This window comes from Ranitomeya variabilis, chromosome 3 (assembly GCF_051348905.1).
Source record: "Ranitomeya variabilis isolate aRanVar5 chromosome 3, aRanVar5.hap1, whole genome shotgun sequence".
NCBI classification, from domain to species: Eukaryota; Metazoa; Chordata; class Amphibia; order Anura; family Dendrobatidae; genus Ranitomeya; species Ranitomeya variabilis.
The window spans coordinates 133,241,506-133,259,703 of record NC_135234.1 but is presented as its reverse complement, the minus strand read 5'-3'; the positions used below and the strand labels follow the sequence as shown (position 1 = coordinate 133,259,703).

The 18,198-nt window shown below is 39.0% G+C and overlaps 1 protein-coding gene across 2 annotated transcripts in view; it reads right to left on the bottom strand.

Moving 5' to 3' along the window:
• IL1RAPL1 (interleukin 1 receptor accessory protein like 1) overlaps window positions 1–18,198 on the bottom strand; it is a 2,314,681-nt gene that overhangs the window by 925,834 nt on the left and 1,370,649 nt on the right. For both annotated transcript variants that reach the window (XM_077294673.1, XM_077294674.1), the window contains one exon: window positions 8,250–8,436. In XM_077294673.1, the coding sequence (XP_077150788.1) occupies window positions 8,250–8,436 (187 nt within the window). The remainder of the gene's footprint in view (window positions 1–8,249; window positions 8,437–18,198) is intronic.

The window sequence follows — 18,198 nt, the reverse complement described above, 5'->3', positions numbered from 1 at the left end:
GGAAAACCCAGCTTCCTGACACTGTGTACTATAGCTTGACCCAAAATCCTTTGGTAGTTTTCAGATTTCATGATGTGTTGCACAGTCATGGCACCCAGTGCCAGAAGGAGCAAGACAACCCAGAAATATCTTTGAACCACCACCATATTTTACTATAAGTATTGTGTTCTTTTGGCTGAAGGCCTCATTAAATTTTCGGTAAACAATAGAATGATGTGCTTTATTAAAATGCTATATATTGTTCTCATCTGCCAACAAGATGCTTAGGATTTTGGCTTACTCATGTGCATCTTGCCAAACAGCAGTCTAGCTTTTATATGTATAGATTCTACAAAAACAGATAAAAATAACAAAAATAATAAGTCCAAAAAATACCAATAAAAACCTACAGAAATGTCAAAATAAATGGTATCATACAAGGACAAAATCAATCTGTATAAATATATTTTATTAAATTGAGACTAAATAGAACTAACACATGGCAAGAACATATTAAAATAGAAACAATTTCTGTAAATATAAAAGCTCTTGAGGTGGGAGGAGTATGTCCACTACAAAAAGAATAACCCGACTACTGGGGAAAACAGTATGTCCAAATTAAATAAAAAATAATTGCATAATCAGAGTTGATCCCTACAAATATGCTTCCATGTAGGGAAGATAAATATCTTGGTACCATGTTAGCCAGATAGAAAAATATTTAGAATTGAGAGTCCTCAGTGGTTGATTCTAGGGTTGAGCGACCTTTACTTTTATAGGATCGGGTCGGGTTTCACGAAACCCGACTTTTTCAAAAGTCGGGTCGAGTGAAATCGGCCGATCCTATAAAAAAGTCGGGGTCGGGGTCGGCCGAAACTCGAAACCCAATGCAGTGCATTGGGTTTCCAATGGTTCCCAGGGTCTGAAGGAGCGGAAACTCTCCTTCAGGCCCTGGGATCCATATTTAAGTGTAAAATAAAGAATTAAAATAAAAAATATCGCTATACTTACACTCTGACGGGCCCTGGTACTAACCGGGAACCTTCCTTCCTTAGAATCAGCCTTCCAAGACCTGCGGTGACGTCGCGGTGACGTCGCGGTGACGTCGCGGCTTGTGATTGGTCGCGCGGCCCCCATGTGACCGCTCGCGCGACCAATCACAAGCCGCGACGTCACCGTGACGTCACCGAAGGCCCTGGAAGGGCTGATTCTTAGGAAGGAAGGCTGTCGGAAAGAAGCAGGGCGTGTCCGAGGGTGAGTATATACCTAACAGGAATATACTCACCCTCGGCTTCGTTCCGGCAGCCTTCCTTCCTAAGAATCAGCCTTTCCAGGGCCTTCGGTGACGTCACGGAGACGTCGCGGCTTGTGATTGGTCACGCGAGCGGTCACATGGGGGCCGCGTGACCAATCACAAGCCGCGACATCACCGCGACGTCACCGCAGGTCTTGGAAGGCTGATTCTAAGGAAGGAAGGTTCCCGGTTAGTACCAGGGCCCGTCAGAGGGTAAGTATAGCGATATTTTTTATTTTAATTCTTTATTTTACACTTAAATCTGAATTCCGATACCAATTCCCGATATCTTAAACATATCGGGAATCGGTATCGGAATTCCGATTCCAGATTCAGAAGATCGCCGACTTCATGGCCGACCCCACACAGGGGTCGGGTCGGGTTTCATGAAACCCAACTTTGCCAAAAGTCGGCGACTTCTGAAAATTGTCGACCCGTTTCGCTCAACCCTAGTTGATACCTTTTAATAGCTAACTGAAAAGATGGTAACAAATTGCAAGCTTTAGAGACTACTCAGGTCTCTTCATCAGGCACAGACTAAAGCAAATTCTGAAGAATCACATATTTATAAACAACGCAGCACAGAACTGTCATTATGGGAGAGTGATAAGTGATAAACAGTTGTGTCCATTAGGGTTGAGCGACTTTTCATTTTTTGAGATCGAGTCGGGTTTCATGAAACCCGACTTTCTCAAAAGTCGGGTCGAGTGAAATCGGCCGATCTTATTGAAAAGTCGGGGTCGGGGATCGGCCAAAAAATGAAACCCAATGCAATTCAATGGGGAAGCATACTTTTTTCATATTTGCTTCAGCGCGATAATGTTGAAAAGCCGGAAATTCAATTGCCGGGTATTCATTTCTCCTGCCTAAACCCAACATGATATGAGACATGGTTTACATACAGTAAACCATGTCATATCCCCCTTTTTTTGCATATTCCACACTACTAATGTTAGTAGTGTGTATGTGCAAAATTTCGGTGCTGTAGCTATTAAATTTAAGGGTTAAATCGCGGAAAAAATTGGCGTGGGCTCCCGCGCAATTTTCTCTGCCAGAGTGGTAAAGCCAGTGACTGAGGGCAGATATTAATAGCCAGGAGAGGGTCCATGGTTATTGCCCCCCCTGTGGCTAAAAACATCTGCCCCCAGCCACCCCAGAAAAGGCACATCTGGAAGATGCGCCTATTCTGGCACTTGGACACTCTCTTCCCACTCCCGTGTAGCGGTGGGATATGGGGTATTGAAGGGTTAATTCCACCTTGCTTTTGTAAGGTGACATTAAGCCAGATTAATAATGGAGAGGCGTCAATTCTGACACCTATCCATTATTAATCCAATTGTATGAAAGGGTTAAAAAACACACACACACATGATTAAAAAGTATTTTAATGAATTAAACACACAGGTTGTTTTAATATTTTATTGCTCTCTCAATCCAACTGAAGACCATCGCTTGGAAAAATAATAAACCAACAATATACATACCCTCTGATGAAATGTCACGTTCCACAAGGTAAATCCATCTGAAGGGGTTAAAATACTTTACAGGCAGGAGCTCTGCTATAATGCAGCTGTGCTCATGCCTGTAAACCCCAGCGAATGAAGGAAATGTAGGTCAATGACCTATAGTTACCTTCAGTCGCGGTGATGCGCCCCCTGGTGGATGTCCTCATATGACCTGGAGCATGGGAAAAAGTTCCCAGGCTGCAGTTCATGAGGACATCCACCAGGGGGCGCATCACCGCGACTGAAGGTAACTATAGGTCATTGACCTACATTTCCTTCATTCGCCGGGGTTTACAGGCACAAGCACAGCTGCATTATAGCAGAGCTCCTGCCTGTAAACTATTTTAACCCCTTCAGATAGATTTACCTGATGGGACATGACAGTTCATCAGAGGTTATGTATATTGTTGGTTTATTATTTTTCCAAGCGAGAGTCTTCAGGTGGATTGAGAGAGCAATAAAATATTAAAACAACCTGTGTGTTTATTTCATTAAAATACTTTTTAATCATGTGTGTGTGTGTTTTTTAACCCTTTCATACAATTGGATTAATAATGGATAGGTGTCAGAATTGACGCCTCTCCATTATTAATCTGGCTTAATATCACCTTACAATAGCAAGGTGGCATTAACCCTTCATTAACCCATATCCCACCGCTACACGGGAGTGGGAAGAGAGTGTCCAAGTGCCAGAATAGGTGCATCTTCCAGATGTGCCTTTTCTGGGGTGGCTGGGGGCAGATGTTTTTAGCCACGGGGGGGGCAATAACCATGGACCCTCTCATGGCTATTAATATCTGCCCTCAGTCACTGGCTTTACCACTCTGGCAGAGAAAATTGCGCGGGAGCCCACACCAATTTTTTCCGCGATTTAACCCTTAAATTTAATAGCTACAGCGCCGAAATTTTGCACATACACACTACTAACATTAGTAGTGTGGAATATGCAAAAAAAGGGGGATATGACATGGTTTACTGTATGTAAACCATGTCTCATATCATGTCGGGTTTAGGCAGGAGAAATGAATAGCCGGCAATTGAATTACCGGCTTTTCAACATTATCGCGCTGAAGTAAATATAAATATATATATATATATATATATATATATATATATATATATATGTGTCTCTATGACATATATATATATATATATATATATATATATATATATATATATATATATAACGAAACCCGACTTTGGATTACAGATCGTGTACTGTTGTGAATTTGCTTTTTGCTCCCTCTAGTGGTTACTAGTTTTTTGACTCTGGTTTTTCTGTCATTCCTTTTATCCGCACCTGGGTCGTTAGTTAGGGGTGTTGCTATATAAGCTCCCTGGACCTTCAGTTCTATGCCTGGCAACGTAGTTATCAGAGCTAGTCTGCTGTGCTCTTGTCTACTGATCCTGGTTCCAGTTATTTCAGCTAAGTCTGCCTTTTGCTTTTTGCTATTTGTTTTGGTTTTGTATTTTTGTCCAGCTTGTTCCAAATCTATATCCTGACCTTTGCTGGAAGCTCTAGGGGGCTGGTGTTCTCCCCCCGGACCGTTAGACGGTTCGGGGGTTCTTGAATTTCCAGTGTGGATTTTGATAGAGTTTTTGTTGACCATATAAGTTACCTTTCTTTATTCTGCTATCAGTAAGCGGGCCTCTCTGTGCTAAACCTGGTTCATTTCTGTGTTTGTCATTTCCTCTTACCTCACCGTCATTATTTGTGGGGGGCTTCTATCCAGCTTTGGGGTCCCCTTCTCTGGAGGCAAGAAAGGTCTTTGTTTTCCTCTACTAGGGGTAGCTAGATTCTCCGGCTGGCGCGTGTCATCTAGAATCAACGTAGGAATGATCCCCGGCTACTTCTAGTGTTGGCGTTAGGAGTAGATATATGGTCAACCCAGTTACCACTGCCCTATGAGCTGGATTTTTGTATTCTGCAGACTTCCACGTTCCTCTGAGACCCTCGCCATTGGGGTCATAACAGTGTACCGCCGACCCGATCCCAGAGTGGGATCGGGTCGGGTTTCACGAAACCCGACTTTGCTAAAAGTCGGCGACTTTTGAAAAGTGCCGATCTGTTTCGCTCAACCCTAGTGTCCATAAATATTGGAAAGTTCCTAGAATAGGAGTGAATGTTTTGTTGTCCTCTGATTGGGGTCTGGTTCTGTTATGATTACCCCACATGGTCTGAAGTGCAAATTCCTTAATTGATGTACAAAGACATTAATCCATGTGACATATTCATTCCTGCACTAAGTGTGTCAAAGGTTGTCATAAGTTTATACTCCCAGATTCTCCTGTCTCTCTGAGATTTGAAGCTACCTTTCAATAGAAGTAATTTCAGGTCCATGGTGCTATGATCAGGCATACAAAAATGTTTGGCCACAGGTAGATCCATTCTTTTATTGTATGGTTGTGAGAATGTATCTTTGTTCTCAGTTTTTGCCCTGTCTCTCCAATATACAGACCCCCAGTTGGACATTTAGTACAAATAATTAAGTACACCACATTAGATGTGATGCAGCTGAAGGTACCTGGGATCTTGTAGTCCTGGTATGAATTGGGGATCTTTATCTTGTCCATGGTCATTATAAATGGACAGGTTTTACATTTTTTCTGGTTGCAAGCAAAGATTCCTGCAGCTGTTGCATAGGACAGGTAGCTTCTGAAAATGATGCTTCTTAGATTTGGGGGCTGCCTAAAACACAGTAGTGGGGGATCTGGAAAAATGAATCCACAAGAGCCGATAACCTGATACCAGAAAGTCCAAGAACAGGGATATTCTACATGCTTCAAAAAATCCACAAATCTGGAAACCCAGGAAGACCAATTATTTCATGTGTGGGCACCCTTACTGAGCAGTTATCTGGATGGGTAGAGGATATTCTTATTCCCCTGGTAAAGGATACACCCAGCTTCATTCAGGACACAACTGACCTATTGAATAAACTATCAGCAAAAGGTCCTCTACCAGAAGGAACCATCCTGGCCACCATGGATGTGGAATCGTTGTACTACAATATCCCACACCAGGATCGATTAAATGCCTGCAAATTCTTCCTGGAAAGCACAGGGACTGATGCGGATTTTGTGGTGAAACTTATAAAATTCATCCTCACCCACAAGTACTTTGAATTTGACAACATTATCTATCTATAGGAGGCTGGCACAGCAACTGGGAAGTAAAATGGTTCCACAATATGCAAATCTATTCATGGCCAAGCTTGAAAGCGACTTTTTGTCCTCATGTCCCATCAGGCCTCTGGCCTACTACCACTACATTGATGACATTTTAATCATCTTGATAGAGTCTGAGCCACAGCTTAAGACGTTCCATGAACAGTTTAATCAATTTCATCCCACCATCAACTTGACACACTTAGTGCAGGAATGAATATGCCGCATGGATTTATGTCTTTGTATATCAATTTAGGAATTTGCACTTCAGACCATGTGGGGTCATCATAACAGAACCAGACCCCAATCAGAGGACAACAAAACATTCACTCCTACTTAAGGAACTTTCCAATATTTATGGACACAACTGTTTATCACTTATCACTTTCCCATAATGACAGTTCTGTGCTGTGTTGTGTATAAATATGTGATTCTTCAAAATTTGCTTTAGTCTGTGCCTGATGAAGAGACCTGAGTAGTCTTGAAAGCTTGCAATTGGTTACCATCTTTTCAATTAGCCATTATAAGGTATCAAGCACTGAGGACTCTCCATTCTAAATATTTTTCCATGTAGGAACAAACTCGGATTATACAATTATTTTTCCTTGAATTTTGGCATACTGTTTTCCCCAATAGGGGGGCTATTCTTTTTGCAGTGGACATACCCCTCCCCCCCCATGAGCTACATTTTATTTGTATAAATTGTTTGTTTTTTAATATGTTCTTGTCTTGTGTCAGTTTTATTTATTTTCCATTTAATAAAAATACATTTAAACATATAGATTTTGTGCTTGTTTGATAGCTTTTTTTATGTCTCTCTGTCAGCAGTGGGGCCCTCATGGGTTTCCTGCCATAGAATTTTATTTCATTCAAACACCAACGAATAGTTCGCTCTGACACTGAGCCTGAATTTGTTTGAAACTTGATTGTGGCTGCTTACCAAAAGCTCAGAAAAACTATAGTACCATGGGTTGTAAACTTCACGATTATGTTGCACACCATGCACAAAGGAACATAAAAACCTCTAGAGATAGAGTTGTAACTTGACTTTGAGCTTGTTGATATTTTTCAACAATTTGGGTTCTGAAGTTCTCAGACAGTTCTCTTATCCTTTTTCTGTTCGCCATGCTTAGCGTGGCACAAATGGACTCACAATGCAAAGACTGAGCGAAGTTCTCCCATTTCAACATGGTTTCAGGTGTGATTTTCATATTGCCCACACCTGTTACTTGCAACAGGTGAGTTTGAATGAGTAACACATGCTTGAAACAAAGTTGTTTATTCATAATTTTAGAAAGATTTCAACAATTTTGTCAGGACCATTTTTAAGGTTTTGTGTGAGATTTGCCTTTTGTTCCTCTTTTTTGGGTTGTTCCATTAAAAACAAAGGAAATAAACAGGTGTATAACAAAACATATGTAAGTGCGATTAATTTTCTAAGAAAATTTTTTTAAGGGTACCAACATTTTCAACTACTACTGTAGAAGCTGTTTATCTTATTACCTATCTACTGGGTATGTTATAATTCTAGCGTCTTATATCACCTACCACTGAGACTATTACCAATCGTCAGTTCAAATGACTTACGATCTTTCCTTGCTTTAAGACTCCAACTGAACATGTGATACCTAATTTTTATGTGATAAAAAGAGTTTAATGCTATCTCTCCAAAAGATGGTAAAGGCATGGTTCTACATTTATTGCAGTTTGCTACCTAGCACTGTTACTGGATTGTTGGGCAGAAATTATCTGACAAATTCTATTAGATGTATCTAGAATGACTAACAAGCCCTAGCCTAGTGGTAAGCATATGAAATATTCATAGCCATGCAATAGAAGACTGTTCACATTTTCATTTGTTTGTTTTGCCAAGCTTTCTTGCTTTTGAAAGAATACATGTATCATAATAAGTCATAATGGTTCCTGATTTGGAATATGGTCAATCATAACTAGTCTGCATATTTATTGTGGGTTCTCTAGCCATATAGAGTTTATCAGCCTCCTTTAGTTTCTGCAGAAAAATTTATTCATCATAGTGATTATAGTATCACAATAAAAGGAAACCCTGATTCTAGTTTGACCAGAGCCTACACTTTTGATTCTTTTCTTTTCTTAAAGTGTAGCAAACTTGAAACTTATATATATATATATATATATATATAGAGAGAGAGAGAGAGAGAGAGAGAGAGAGAGAGATAATTATTTAAATAAAAACATGGACATTTCACTTTACAGTTTTGAATTTACAAGCTGAATTGCTAAATTTACACTTAAAAGTGACACAAATATATCTTGTACTGTACCTTGTACCACTTGATTTCTGGCTCCCTGTATGGCATAATGAAATCTTCTATCTCTGGGCATAGGATTTCTTTGCTTTTGCTAAGTTCAGCTTTTTCAAAGTATTTCATTTTGGAGTTATAGCAAAATCCAGTGTCATTGTCCCCTACCTCCAAGGATATAGAAACTTTCATGCAGTATGTGGAATTCCTGCAAAAATATAAAGAATATAAATTAGAAACACCCAAGAATATTTCAAGGAAACACATTTCTGTAGCATGCAAGTTTCTCTACATGTTCGCACTTTTGTGCGTATAAATGTCAACGATGCCTGAGGGGGCTGAAGGATCATGAATGCTGTAATTTCATACCTCAAGAAATAAATTATCTCAAATCCGAAATTATGCACAATTCTGTCAAATCTATTTATTTTCTGTCCTGAACTAATAATGCCTAAGCAACGAGGCTGTGCAAGTGATTACAGCTGTACAAGAATCTTGTCCTATTTTTATAATGAACAGATGCAAAGTATTCCACAGAAACAATAGCTTCTGTTTTTGCAAACCAGATTAATTAGTATTAGCCGAGATTTCAAAAGGCCATAGTATTTATTTCTTTGAGTGGATTAGAGAGTGACTTTCATTTCGTAAGATGCCTTTTGTGGGAATGATATATATGACTATCCCTCTCCCTAGGTGACCTTTCATTTTTCTATTTTATTTCTTTATTCTAGTGAATTTTAAACTTTCTCTAGATTGTCTTTAATCCATTATAATTTTTTTTTACCGATGGAATATGTTTTTCTACAATCATATTTTTGTTACTTTTCATGGTTCAGTATACATTTGCCAACAACATTTAATAAACACTTTAAACTGGTGGATAATGAAAGGTAAAATACCAGTAACTTACAAGCTGTCAAAGCACATGATTAATGGAATGAAAATCTATAGAAACATGTAAAATGCAAATTTCAAAGAAACAGCTTGCCAATGAAGTATATCAACTTTTCACCTCATAGAATGCTCAGACAAAGATTGACCTTAACTGATCTTTTATTTTCAGGAAAAGCCCATGTCTGTTAATAGACATTTTTATTTATTTGTACTTTCTTTATGGTACTTTTTCTAATGTATTAGCATAGTGTAACGCAGGTTCTTTAAAGGTGCATCGTGCATTCCTTTATCACATATACAATTTCCTAAATTTTGCATAGTTTCCTGAATAATGTTTATAGCTAGAGTCCATAAACAGAATGTCTAGTTTAACTTTTATTATAACGCTTATTAAATGTTCGATATTGACTTTTAGTATTGCTACATCCACTAGGTGACATCAGAGTTCTAGTCCTCTTCCTGTTTGAAGAGAAAATTTACATATTTATTTTCTGAGAAGAGCATTGTATAGCCTAAAAGTATCCTCATACTCAACTGACAGGCAGGTCACTTTCCATATAGAGAGATATTGCCATTAAGGTGCTCTCACATTGCATTCAAGTACTTATTTGTGAGACCTGTCAGGGCTTGTGTCCAAACCCCTTGCAAAATGGGATTTGGGCCTATGCACTAACAAGGCTATAGAATATAATGGTGCTGGCAAAGTGAATGTGCATTCTGCCGTGCATCATTTTCAGTTGTTTATGCCTACTGGAGGAGACCACACACACATAGTAGACAGCATCTGGTTGTCCGCCTTCAGTAGGCATATATATCAGAAAATGATGCACAGCAGAGAACACAATCGTTCTGCCAGCACCATTATAGTCTATGACCCTGGCATCACAAACGTCCGAACCCTTGCAAAACTGGATGTGGTCATATGTCCTGATGGGGCCACCGAGAGTGTAACTAAAGACAATGTCAAAGCACTCTTAAGGTACCGTTACACTAAACGACTTACCAACGATCACGACCAGCGATACGACCAGGCCGTGATCGTTGGTAAGTCGTTGTGTGGTCGCTGGGGAGCTGTCACACAGACAGCTCTCTCCAGTGACCAACGATCAGGGGAACGACTTCGGCATCGTTGAAACTGTCTTCAACGATGCCGAAGTCCCCGGGTAACCAGGGTAAACATTGGGTTACTAAGTGCAGGGCCGCGCTTAGTAACCCGATATTTACCCTGGTTACCATTGTAAAAGTTAAAAAAAAAAACACTACATACTCACATTCCGATGTCTGTCACGTCCCCCGCCATCAGCTTCCCGAACTGACTGTGTCAGAGCCGGCCGTAAAGCAGAGCACAGCGGTGTCGTCACTGCTGTGCTCTGCTTTACGTCCGGCGCTGACAGTCAGTGCAGGGAAGCTGACGGCGGGGGACGTGACAGACATCGGAATGTGAGTATGTACTGTTTTTTTTTTAACTTTTACAATGGTAACCAGGGTAAATATTGGGTTACTAAGTGCGGCCCTGCGCTTAGTAACCCGATATTTACCCTGGTTACAAGTGAACACATCGCTGGATCGGCGTCACACACGCCGATCCAGCGATGACAGCGGGTGATCAGCGACCAAATAAAGGTCCTGATCATTCCCTACGACCAACGATCTCCCAGCAGGGGCCTGATCGTTGGTCGCTGTCACACTATAACGAGATCGTTAGCGGGATCATTGCTACGTCACAAAAAGCGTGACGTTGCAACGATATCGTTAACGAAATCGTTATGTGTGAAGGTATCTTTAGACTCAAGCCAAATAAAATCACTTGTTTTGCACTGAAAATGAGTAAACATCCCTGGAAACATATGTCTGCAAATAGAGAATATAGTTTGGCTTTTATACCAAGTCAAGGCTTGCTAAAGTGTGTATTTTGATTTTTAGGATTACTACCTACAGTGGGTGGCTCTAGATTTGTAGTCTTCTTCCTCTCTGAAGAGGCAGCATACATATTTAAAAAGGTGGTCCAAAATAGAAATCAGTGTTCTTCCTAATTGCCAATCTATTTAATTTCATAATATATTTTACTTTCTAATATACTTAATTAAAAAGTGCCTACTATGCCCTCACTACATTATCGAAATGCTTTATTTATTTTTTACTACTATCTTTTGGATGATTCTTTGTTTGAGAATCCCAGTGCATTTTGGGATACTTAAACAAAGTCTTATGAGAAGGCAGACGCTGCGGTCTTTGCTAAAACCTTTGCGCCCTCCAGAAAACAAGGTAGGAAGAAAAAACATTCGAACGAGAAAGCACAATAGGGTTTAATCTGATATACCAAAATTTAAGTAATGAAAATAACTTACCTAATGTGGTTGCACAAAAACAACATAAAACACATACTATATGTATCAGTTGCTGCTGGACACTTTTGTTACATTTTCCCCTTATTCAGAGAACCATAACTTTTATATTTTTCCACTGACATATATATATGAGGTTTTGTGTTTTGTGTTTTGCAGGATAAGTTATTGTTTTGACTGAATCCTTTCATCTTACCATTTAAGTTACTGTAAAATGGAAAAAATGCCAAGTGCAGTGAAATTGCACACAAAAAATTATTTTTGCCATATCCTATTTTTTAACAAAATTCACTGTAAAATAAAAGATACCTGATGATTTAATTGTGAAGGTCAGTATAATTATGAAGATCAGAAACTTGTATATGTTTTTATAAGTAGTGAAAAATAATTCAGACATTTTCCAAAGTCTGTAATGTTTTTATTTGTACATCGATAGATCTGTGTGAGTTGTGCTTTGTGTAGCAAACTCGCCTTTTCATTCATACCATTTTGCAGTGGATACAATGCGGGCATTCCAATTTTTCTTTACATATTATTTTGATATTTTTAGCCTATTTACTCTTACAGGACTTGACACTCTGACCATTCTGGTCCATACTCTCTGAACATGTGACCCAAACCCTGGTCACATTATGCACCTGTAACCACCCCCATAGGTGGGAGGTGTGTGTGTGTGTGGTTAGCCAGTCCCACCAAGCTCTCCGACTAACCCTGCAAGCCTCCCTTTTAACTATACAAATACTTGTGGGACTGCAGGTCCCAGAACAACAATACTACAGAATTACAGCTCAGACTCCCTCTCCGACACTTATCGGCCATTTACAATCATGCAGAACACTGTTTCATTATCACTACAGATACGCCTCCATGCATATCCTGAGGAGCACATACAGTGCCCCCTAACTGTAAAATGGGTCACTGCATCACACATAGCAATCATCTGCAAGGAATGATGCAGGAACAATGATACTCCTGAGCCTACAACAAAGTTGAGGACCTGACAATGGTAATACCAGTTCCTCAAGGGGTTAATATTTTAATGTATTTTTAATCATTTTTCAAGTTAAAATATGGGTATGAATAACCCATTAAAAGGAGAAATCCAATAATCCATTCATTGCTGTCATATTTATTGATAGAGGTAGAAAATAAAACTTTGGCAATGATTCACCAAGCACGATGTGAACAATGCCAATCTTGATGAGGGGTGTATTGGAATTAGACTCTTCTGATCTAAGAAGAAGCCCATGTCTTTTAATGAATCAGATGTGTCTGAAAAGTGGTGTGTACAATTGTGCTCCTCGCCACCAACTTTACTCTAATCAGTGAGTAAGGTAAGCCACAGCTCATTATGATCTAGACAGGCTGTGGTTTCACACCTCATTCCCCCTGCCAGTGACACAGCATAAAAACGCCAAAAGTCACAAAATATTTGCACTACTCTGCAGTGAGAAAACATTTTTCAAATTTTCAAAGCAATTTACCCCAGAACTCTCATAAAATTGCATTGGTGAATTGGGACCAATATCTGCTTATGTTTAGAACCAGCTAGCGATCATATACAGTATATATATATATATATATATATATATATATATATATATATATATATATATATGTATATACAGTGTATATATATATATATATATATATATATATATATATATATATATACTATATAATTTTCTAAGGGTCACTTCCGTCTTTCTGTCTGTCTGTCTGTAACGGAAATCCCAAGTCGCTGATATGATATTGAATATGTATGTTGATGGGCACCACTAGCTCTATAGCTCTCCACTGCATTTACACCTGTTTGGGGATTACATGATTGGCGAGGCAAAAGGGATAACAGCTACTTCAGAAGTTTGCTTAAATTTGGACAGGAAATGTTCCTTATTATATTCTGATGTCTCTTTAGGCTTAAAAGCATAATTATCATAATATGAAAACTTGCTCCTCAGCCACAGCCCACCGTCTGTTTATTTACACAGCTCCCTCCACTTGTACATCATGTGCTTCACCCCCTTAAATTTCAGCTCTGCTTTGAAACTTACAGCGAAAAGTAGACTTATGACATCTCAATATCAGATGCCTAGTCATGGACTGCAGCATGTGTCACAGGTCTAGTCTGCGCCAAAAGCCCTGCTGTAGAGTGAAGATGAGCAGAGAGGACATCACACTCAGTGAACATATAAAGATGAAGCTGAAAGCGACTGATTAAGATAACAAATTAGATGATACGGCAATTGGACATATGATTAGAGTGGTATTAATTTATCTCTTGCTTTTTCTCTTTCCTTTTCTTACCCTCTATAATTCAGCAAAATGATGACTGGCTGGATGTTTTCGTGAATGCAAATTAAGTGAATCACAAACAATTTGAAGTTTGAAAAATCATTTTTTTAATTTATTTGATATTAATTTGCTTTGAACTGATTCACTCATGTGTAATCAAAGGTCCCCATGGTATCCTTGTAGCTAAGGAATCTGGATCTGGAACTCTAATGGATACGTAAAAAAAATAACTTCATTTATGTCAGTACTCTAGCTGTATCAGTGAACTTAATGTTTTGATTTTTCTTGCTCCTCATATCTAGCTTTACTCACAATTTTTCTTCCAAAAAGCAATAGATGGAAAAATAGATAGATAGATAGATAGATAGATAGATAGATAAAAAATAGGTGCAGCACAAGTAAAGTAAAGGAGATAGCAGGTGCAAAGCCTCACAGACAAAGCCAAACCTTAATGTGTGTCCACAAAGATAAAGGCAGCACTCCAAGGTCTAAAAATATTTAGCAGTTCATTGACACAAAGTCACAGTGGCGACATTTTGTTCCGAGTGTGCAACTTTCTCAAGCTTGCGTCATCACCATGACTTTATCACCATGTAGTCATCACCATGACTTTGCGTCAATAAATTGCAAAATCTTTTTAGACTCTGGAATGCTGCCTTTTACTTTTTGGACACAGATAGATAGATCTAAAAGATGGAAAAAGCACCCCTACAATATAGGTAAAAATATAATGAACTTTTATTGGCCCACGCAGAGACATTTTTGTTCTAACCATAAACCTTTCTCAAGGTTGGAGAAATGTTATATAATTATTGTCAGGTTGTCTCCTGAGTAGCTCAAAACTCTACAGTCTCATAACAGTATCATGCTTCATGGTTTTTGGCTAGGTGGGCAGTCCTCCATGAGAGACAGTTCTGGTGAGTATTAGAGCAGTAATGTTAGTAGAACTATAAAGCTCAGCACAAGTTCTGCTGTAACACATTCTGCTCATATTGTTGTACACAGCTATCACTGCATTAGCATATAAAGATAATAGTGCATGTGAACATGCACACAGCTTCAGAAAGCGTGAGTAGTGATTTGTGTTGGAGATTGTGATACTACAAGAACCATAGGAGCAGCCCGTCAAGTGCTGAAAGGGAGAAGAAGGGGAGAAATCAATGGTCTGGAGAGAACTGGCTTATACAGTGGCATGTTAAAAGCAAAGTGGGCAGGTGCAAAAGTTTGGGCACCCTGCATAGTTAATACCTAGTAGCACCCCCTTTTGTAACAAGTCCAGGGTCTTTCATTTCTTAGTTGGGGGATTTTCATCCATTCTTCCTTGGAAAATTGTTACAGTTCGGTGAGATTCCTGGGTTGTTTTGCATGCACTGCTATTTTGAGATCCAGCCACTGATTTTAAATGATGTTCAGATCATGGGACTGTAAGGGCCATTGTAAAACCTTCAGCTTGCGCCTATTGAGGCAGTGTATTGTGGATTTTGATGTGTGTTTATGATCATTATCCATTTTTAGAAACCACCATCTTTTCAACTTCAGCTTTTTTACAGATGTTGTTATGTTTTCATCAAGAATTTGTTGAGATTTCAGTTAATCCATTCTTCCCTCTACCCATGAAATGTTGTCCATGCTCTGTGCCCTTTTTTCTCCACACATACAGTACAGACCAAAAGTTTGGACACACCTCATTTCAAGATTTTTCTGTATTTTCATGACTATGAAAATTGTACATTCACACTGAAGGCATCAAATCTATGAATTAACACATGTGGAATTAAATACTTAACAAAAAAGTGTGAAACAACTGAAATTATGTCTTATATTCTAAGTTCTTCAAAGTAGTCACCTTTTGCTTTGATGACTGCTTGGCAGACTCTTGGCATTCTCTTGATGAGCTTCAAGAGGTAGTCACTGGAAATGGTTTTCACTTCACAGGTGTGCCCTGTCAGGTTTAATAAGTGGGATTTCTTTCCTTATAAATGGGGTTGGGACCATCAGTTGTGTTGTGCAGAAGTCTGGTGGATACACAGCTGATAGTCTTACTGAATAGACTGTTAGAATTTGTATTATGGCAAAAAAAGCAGCTAAGTAAAGAAAAATGAGTGGCCATCATTACTTTAAGAAATGAAGGTAAGTCAGTCCGAAAAATTAGTAAAACTTTGAAAGTGTCCCCAAGTGCAGTGGCAAAAACCATCAAGCGCTACAACGAAACTGGCTCACATGAGTACCGCCCCAGGAAAGGAAGACCAAGAGTCACCTGTGCTTCTGAGGATAAGATAATCTGAGTCACCAGCCTCAGAAATCACAGTTTAACAGCAGCTCAGATTAGAGACCAGATCAATACCACACAGAGTTCTAGCAGCAGACACATCTCTACAACAACTATTCAGAGGAGACTTTGTGTAGCAGGCCTTCATGGTAAAATAGCTGCTAGGAAACCACTGCTAAGGACAGGCAACAAGCAGAAGAGACTTGTTTGGTCTAAAAAACACAAGGAATGGACATTAGACCAGTGGAAATCTGTGCTTTGGTCTGATGAGTCCAAATTTGAGATCTTTGGTTCCAAACACCGTGTCTTTGTGTGACGCAGAGAAAGGGAACGGATGGACTCTACATGCCTGGTTCCCACCGTGAAGCATGGAGGAGGAGGTGTGATGGTGTGGGGGTGCTTTGCTGGTGACACTGTTGGGGATTTATTCAAAATTGAAGGCATACTGAACCAGCATGTCTACCACAGCATCTTGAAGAAGCATGCTATTCCATCCGGTTTGCGTTTAGTTGGACCATCATTTATTTTTCAACAGGACAATGACCGCAAACACACCTCAAGGCTGTGTAAGGGCTATTTGACCAAGAAGGAGAGTGATGGGGTGCTATGCCAGATGACCTGGCCTCCACAGTCACCGGACCTGAACCCAATCGAGATGGTTTGGGGTGAGCTGGACTGCAGAGTGAAGGCAAAAGGCCAACAAGTGCTAAGCATCTCTGGGAACTCCTTCAAGATTGTTGGAAGACCATTCCCGGTGACTACCTCTTGAAGCTCATCAAGAGAATACCAAGAGTGTGCAAAGCAGTCATCAAAGCAAAAGGTGGCTACTTTGAAGAACCTAGAATATAAGACATATTTTCAGTTGTTTCATACTTTTTTGCTAAGTATATCATTCCACATGTGTTAATTCATAGTTTTGATGCTTTCAGTGTGAATGTACAATTTTCATAGTCATGAAAATACAGAAAAATCTTTAAATGAGAAGGTGTGTCCAAACTTTTGGTCTGTACTGTACCTTTAATCATTGTGGCCAAATAATTCTATTTTAACCTCATTCGTCCACAAGATATTTTATTTAAAACTTGATAAAATAATTTTTTCATAATCAGCCATCACATTGTAGGTCAGCCGTGATTTCTGCTGTGAATTTCAATGTCCAGTTGAGGTTTAATATAGTACTAGCTTACACTCGCTTTCTTCCATACAAGTCTTTCATAAACAGAATAGAGATGTGAAACATGAATATCATATATCTTGTACCTATATGTGTCATTTTATTACTTTGTGATGGTAGCTTGCCATGTCTGTGTAAACTTAAAATGTATTTCATATTGTTGAGTTTCATGAAAAACAGCATCATGAAAAAACATTACCTTTGTCTCTTTTGCTTTTCGTGTTCTAGGACATAAATTATATTCTGACATGATTCATTTGCCGTGAGGCCTCCATGCAGCTTGCTTCAGAATATGGAAGTTTGGACCCTCTGTGTGAGAACTACATAAAAGACTGAAATTTTCTCAAACTGTTCTCTAAATTCACCTGACCCCTAATAGGTTGAAAGTGGAGCCTGCTGCGAGTAATAAGGCATTTTACTGTACTCCGTCTTTTTTCTAGAGATCTGTGAACTGACTGCAGATTAACCATCTCTGAAGACTCAATTTACTGATGTGCACATTTAAGTATAAAGTAATGGTAATTTTAGAAAATACTGCACAAATAGTTGTATTACATGGAACCTTAAATGAATATGCCCATAAATTAATCCCTATCTGTAGAGTCAAGTATTAATAACTAAGAGGATTTGCTGTATAAAGATGTTTAGATACAAAGTTAGGCTCTATATGGCTATCATGTAAAAATGTACTATTTGGTCTCCTTTATAAGATCTTTTTGTATCTTCTGTGATTTTGCAAAAGAAAGTGTCCATTTTTTAACATTTTTCATACAATAAAAGTGCAATTCTCCAATATTCTGTGCTAAATAATTTCTGTATATATCAATAGAGGATGTACATCATCCTATACAGTCCTGAACAAAGTTGAATGATGAATGAGGGAGCAAATGACTTTACTGCATGCTGAATTAGAGTTCAATGTATAAACAGGATTTAGTAAGTTCTTAAAGTTTTTTTTTAACTTCAGCAAAGTGGACCCCAAATGCTTTCAAG